Here is a 6,637-nt window from a genome sequence, read left to right as displayed (position 1 = left end):
TTATTTGGTTTTGTGTTTGTTTTTCAGAAAGGCTTCCTTAATGTTATTTATTTTTCTCTTCCTATACTCAGCGACTTGGAGAAAGTGGAAATTTGCCAGGAACGCTACAGGACTGTGATTTAAAGTGAAAACAAAGAGTGCATTTACAAGAAAAAGAAATCAAAGTTTGCACATCATCCTGATCACTCCACTTTTGCTTGAACTACTGCCAAGTTCAGCCCCTCATTCCCATAAAATGTCAAAATAACTAAGGCAATGCAGATGAATGATTAGCAATATTTCAGCTGATCCCATTACAACATTACACTGATTAAGAAAACTGACCCTTTACTATCTATGCAGAAGATTTCTACAGTTTCCAGTGCACAGTTGATATATACATGAACAAGAATACACAAGAACTATTCAGATTGCTGAGCAGCTGTGTTTTTTCTAAGTAAACTCCCGCTTTGTATGCACACACCTTTGTGCCAGGCAGCTGCTGTTACTAAGAAAGAGGAAGGTAAAGGTGTGTTTATGTGGAGAGTTTGAATCTGGTATAAAGGTGAGAGACTGAGGTGGGTATACCCAGCTGATTGTCACTTTACTGTAAAAAGCAAGTTGGCACACCCCAAGAGAATCCAGCACGTCTCAGTGTGACCTGAAACACTAGGCTCACCTCCCTTCAAAAGCTTGTTATTAATGTCTCCTGGCAGAGTATCAGCAGAGCCGCAGAGGCCACAGCGTGGGCACACTGCCCATTTGCTGCACTCTACTTGTTTGCTCTGCAGTGGCGAACAACAGCGTCACCATGACTAACAACAGTGGAAAAACAGGCTAATGGGAGAGCTGATTAGATGCTACATTCCTTCATGGGAAAACCATGATACGTGTTATTTATGACTGAAGTGTAGTTTTCCCTGTCTATTAAATCAAATGAAAATGGAGACTGAAATTATACTATCAAGTCAATGAAACCAGGAGAACAAAAGTAAATTTATTTGATTGAAATTTTGACTGAGTTAGGGCAGACACGGTACTTTTAATTTAGCTACACAAGCAGCATATGTGAGGAACCAACTGTTCTGCAGACTTTGATGTGTCATATCATGTATAATGCTGCTTTTTTTCACTGAAAACAAACGTTCACCCAGGGCTGCTACAATATCTGACTTTCATCACACATATATATTGTAATAATAGCATTTTCACAAGATTTACAGAAAATTAATCACTAAAAATGCATTTACACTTGAACTGTAAAAACGGCAACTAAATGAATCGAGGAAATCTAAAATAGAATCACTTGCAGGAAGCAATGGAGAGAGATTTTATAACTACTCCCTCTAACATACCATCACTGATCATGTGTACAGTTGTAGTCATGTATCTAAACAGTTGGCATTGGTTTGTTAACTGCCCTAGATTTTGGTGGTTACCAAAATGCCAATCTGGGTAAGTACTCAAGGACTCCCCACCCAGATGTCCACCTTTAGCAGGCAGCACTGTCCATTTCCTGCTTGATTATAATTTGCAAAATCTACATTAAATTGCATTTAATATGACTGGAGAGCAATAGAACCCATATACTCATTAGGAAATTGTTGCATCTTAGTTTGAGTGAGCAGTCCAGTCATTTTGTCTGTTTTCCCTTTGATTTCTGTTAAACTAACGATCTGGTGGCTGTAGCTTCATACTTTCTAAGCAAACACAGGTGGCGAAGAGACAGTTTCAGATGTAACTCTTTACTTTGTGCTCTTTATTTCTATTGAAGTTCTAAAGTCCTGAATGTCTCCAAAAGTTGATTCTGTTCATCTGGCCGTAGCGTTTTTTAGTGGGAGAAACATTTCGTCACTCATACAAGTGACTTCTTCAGTCTCAGCTGACTGCAGGTTTCCCCAATCTTATAAACAGTACATTTGCATAATGACATTTGCGTAATGACTGAAACCAGCCCACTGAATGAAAAAAGTCCTGAATGCTGTTAGGAGATATTTAAAAAATAATAATTTTCATTTGTTTGGTATTGTTACCAGATAAAGCATTACCACATACTCTCTATGGTATTTCTCTATGCTCCCTGGTACTGTGCATTTATTTTAGGTCTCTTTTAATCTCAAGTTCAAGTGTTTAAAGTCACTTTCTACAAGCATAAGGCTCAGAGAAGCTTTTATGGACAATCTGTTGTGTTTTGGAACTTGCATTGCCCCTTTTTTAATTGTAATTGTAATACCTATGCCAAATAAATTTCATGATCAAATCATTTCACCATATACCTTTTTCAGCTTGCTCTTAGTTGGGCAGAGCTGCCTGGTGTAGGTGGTGGCAATATCAGGCTCCCAGTCCAACTTCTCACAAGGCAACTCCACTATCCCCAGTGCAGCCTCTCTTAGACCAGAGAAGTCCCTACTGTAGACAGCCAGTTTCAAGGTACAGGTCCGCAGCTCTTCCACAGAGCTCACCTGCAGTGCAAAGCTCTGGTTGTGGAGCTCTGGGCTGAGGCTGCGTCGTCGTGAGGATATCTGCTGTGGGGAAGGGCAAAGTGGAGGAAGGCTTGCCCTAACAAACACCCCACTGCGCCTTCGACTGACCCCCAAGAGACCTAGGATGTTGATCACCAGGGTGGCACAAGCAGAAGAGAAGACCACGGAGAAGTGAAGGAGTGGAGCTGGTTTGGGAGGGGAGAGAGAGTTAGAGCCATACTGTGATGGACAAGGCTTTCCCTCCTCCACAGGAGGTCTGACGGCGCCTGCAGTCAGACAACTGCTCTCACTGTAAATAAAATTTTCACCAGTCACAGTGCAGCGCCGGCCGATTGCTCGACGGGATTTAGGCACAAAACTCAACCTGGTGAGAGAAGGCAAAGAGGCTCGGCCATGTCTTGGAGGTTTATTGGGTGAACAGGGAACTGCAGGAGTGCTGAGGCGCCGCAGTGGAAAAGAAGATCTAGGAGATTTTACCAGGTCAGCTGACCTGGTAGGGCTGGAGTCAAAGGGCAGAGCAGTGAGGTCATCTTCAGAGGGAGAAGAGCTGCTCTTAGAGAAAGAAAATTCAAAAACATCCCCATCCAATTCTTCATATTGCTGTTTCACAATTTGCGTACAGGGAGAAGGAGTCAGTGTCACAGTCACACACTCTGCAGGATGAGGAGACAAAAAAACTGCTTCTTTGTCCTCCAATGAGGCTTTCTTCCTTTTGCGATAGCAAAGGATGCAGCCAAGAACTAGACAATAGCAGAATACAGCTAGACCCACAGCCAGCAGGATCTGCAAGTGAACTAGAAAAAAGGTATAAATATAAAACATTAATATTATGTCGTAAAAATGCAAAAACTAGAAAGGAACAGGAAATCAAAGCACACAGGTATAGATGCAGGTATTTGAAACGTGAAGCAAATGATTGTGTTTGACTGAAAGCTCAGAAAATTGAAGGCATATTCATTACAAACAAAGTTACTGCAAAACATCATCTTGTTGTGGCTGCAATTGTCATCATGATAACGGTATAATTTATATTGTTGTAGTAGGCATTTTGGTTCCAAGGGAGCACTGCACTGCTGTAAGATCAATTATTTCTGTTTTTATTTATCTTAGAAGCATCCATGTTTAAAAAATAAAACAGGTTATTGCATACTGTAACATCACCTTTCTTTTGCATCAAGTTATTATGATGAGCTAAAAGTCCACTTTGGTGTTTTAAACACCTTTAAAACATGAAAGAATATCAAAACAACCACAGACTGAAGCTGTTAAAACAGAGCCCTGATGCTGATTTAATGTCAGATAATGGGATAATGTATTGAGATGACTCATGCATCAAACACACTCGTGGACAGCGCAGTAAACATGATTATTGTGAGGTAAACAACCAACAATGTCAACAGTAAACCATTACTTGTGTTTTTGAAAGTATTAAGAGTAGGTCCACCACAGTTTTGCTATGAAGAGGTATACGGTCTCACCCCCAAAAGGAGTGTCTCCCTCACATCTATAAAATTGCTTATCACAGGAGACTTAGAGAGTCAACGCACTCTGCACCCTTTAACGCCACAATTATTACTTACCACAATTATTCACTTATTACATTAAGATGGGATCACAATCAAAGCAGATCAATTTCAGCCCTGTCAAAGTCCAGGAGCAGGGAGCTCCTCACTCTGCCTCAGTCATGACAGTACAGAGTGGGTGGATGCAGCAGTGATGTTGAAAATTAAAGGCTGATGGGATTGCTCTAAAATATGAGTCAGCCTGACCAGCCAGTGGACATTATTGCCAACCAAATGATGTAATGGTGAAACCTGAGTAGAGATAAATCAGCATTTAATGCAGATTTCTTTTTTTCTTGTTTTTAATCCTGAAGGATGTGTGTGCATTTTGACATGGTATGCATTATAGCTAATCCTACACTAAACATTTTTAAATGGCATGCAAATAACTGAATTAAGATCACTGTACTTCCTAGGTTGTTTTTTTTATTGTTATTTATTTATTTATCCATTTGTTTTATCTTCTTCATATCAAATTATCTAAAACAACTGTAACCAGGATATGTTCCCACTCTGTTGTTGCAGTTCATGTATCAATGCAAAAACAAACTGATTTTTAAAGCTGTTTCTATTTTCCTTTCGGTTATTTTTCGTGTTTGAAATTTTTTAACAGCCATAAGTGGAAAAAACAAACAAACAAGCAATCAAATAAAATAAAAAAAACGATGTTATGCTCTGATATTTTTCCCTGTCTGAAGAATAGACCATCGGGACTAAGGTACAAATTAAAGCAAACACAGACTGTTCATTGACAAAATTAGTAAAATCTAAAAAAAGACACCGAACATTTCCTACCTGCCAGCATGTACTGCGACATGTTCCCACGCCGTTTGGTTTGTGTGTGGAGTCACTGTGAGCACCGTTTATGAGAGTGGTTCATCGCCAGTGCGCAGGAACCTGAAGCCTTCCAGCCAATAGATTCATCGGGTAACTAGGCTTTTATTTCAGTTGCACTGACCGTGCATTGAAGGCATAAAAGGTGCTGCCTCCTTACTACAGTTCAGCCAACCGACGTTACTGTTCACTTTACAAATTTATGAGGCACAGCAGCTAGGTTTATGCTAGATGTCCTGCAACTGTAACCAAATTAAAAGTAAAACAAATGCTCAGGCAGAATATCATATTAAAATTCATGCATGCCTATCAATAAGTCAGATACGGCGTGCTATTGATTACATCAATCTCCAAGTAATGATCTTCCGTGACAATAGTAAGGGACTGTTTGAAAATTACTGTAAGCTGAAGTCGAAGAAAAAGAGAATGTGCTAAACTAGTGAATGTGAATGTGATTTACTGAAATCAGGTATTTGACCATATGCTTTTTTGCAAGCCTTAAAAAGCTTAAACGGCTAAATCTTAACGGCTTCAATTTTTTATGTTATAAACCAAGCACCCCAATTACATTGCACTCTGATTGGAGCTCTCTCCACCTGCAGAACACACACACACACACACACACACACACACACACACACACGCACACAAAACTGTTCAAGAACAAAACACCTAAGATAATGGCTGCTACAAATTTCTTATCAAGTGTCATGGGGATACACAAGAGCATCCCACATAATACCAGAGATTCTGCTGCAAAGATCCTAGTACCAAACATCACAGGACACACCCAGAGGATCACGGGTCCATGCCCAATAAATCAGTACATTATCTGGACACAATATTAGGTAAGTGGGTTTTAATATTGTGGCTAATTATTGCCATCGGTTGGGCCATCAGATTTTTTGCAAGTCAGCTGTGAAAAACAGTAGAAATAGCTGCACCAATCCAGATTTATTTGTATATAAACACCCTATTAAACCACATTGAATATTAATCAAACCTGCCTCCAAGCCACATCTTTAAGGTGCCCTGCAACAATGCTACGCAATGCTACAAGTTACTTTACATTTACTAAGAAGCTGCTTTTGGTGACAAATCGAGTATATAACGCACTGTGTAGAACTTGCAGGCACTTAGAAGGAGACAGATGCCTCATTTCGAGCTACACACCCCATAATTATCACCACCATTACTACATTAAAAAAATAAATACAAATTCAAATTGAACTATAAATAAGACTAAGACTTTTCCTTTTCACCTATCTCCACACCGTGTCACACCCTTTTAATCTTCAAGAGAGAAAAAACAGTCTGTCCTCAAAATCTTCAGTCTTAGAGAGAAATTATATGCCTGAAAGCAACAATGTCCAGCCATGAACCATGGGTATTGTTGTGCTATAAATACATTTATCTTAAGGCGAAAATGGGCCTTGACGGAAGCTTTATGCTCTTCCAGATTAAAATATTACATATCCTGGAGGGTCACTTTTTCTGAGCTTTTGCAAGGATGAATCAACTATAATATGACTGCAAATTAATAAGATAATATTTTTGTACGTGAACATTTTAGGGCAACTGAGTATGGTCATTCTGAAATTATTGGTTATGAAAGAGACTGATATTTGAAACACATTTGCAATAGAAATGAAAATCTGTGTGTGCATTCATAGTCTAACTGGGAATGTGGATGTGCTTAGAAAAAGATCATAAGATTTTGATCCATCTGGAACTTTGGCAATATTTCATACCTGACCTCAAAATTGAGCTCAGATTGGC

General features: G+C 39.4%; 1 protein-coding gene across 1 annotated transcript in view; it reads right to left on the bottom strand.

The window, feature by feature from the left end:
* Window positions 1–4,879, bottom strand: part of LOC102192092 (synaptotagmin-5) — an 11,351-nt gene extending 6,472 nt beyond the window's left edge. The window contains exons 1-2 of the mRNA XM_005727584.1: window positions 4,820–4,879; window positions 2,256–3,256 (exon numbers count right to left, since the gene is read on the bottom strand). Coding sequence (XP_005727641.1) covers window positions 2,256–3,256; window positions 4,820–4,841 — 1,023 coding nt within the window. The 5' untranslated portion in view covers window positions 4,842–4,879. The remainder of the gene's footprint in view (window positions 1–2,255; window positions 3,257–4,819) is intronic.
* Window positions 4,880–6,637: the final 1,758 nt, after the last annotated feature.

Source organism: Pundamilia nyererei, unplaced genomic scaffold (assembly GCF_000239375.1).
Source record: "Pundamilia nyererei isolate P.nyererei 1_Seehausen unplaced genomic scaffold, PunNye1.0 scaffold00025, whole genome shotgun sequence".
NCBI lineage: Eukaryota > Metazoa > Chordata > Actinopteri > Cichliformes > Cichlidae > Pundamilia > Pundamilia nyererei.
The sequence above is the reverse complement of the archived record's forward strand: the minus strand, read 5'-3'. Positions and strand labels throughout refer to the sequence as shown.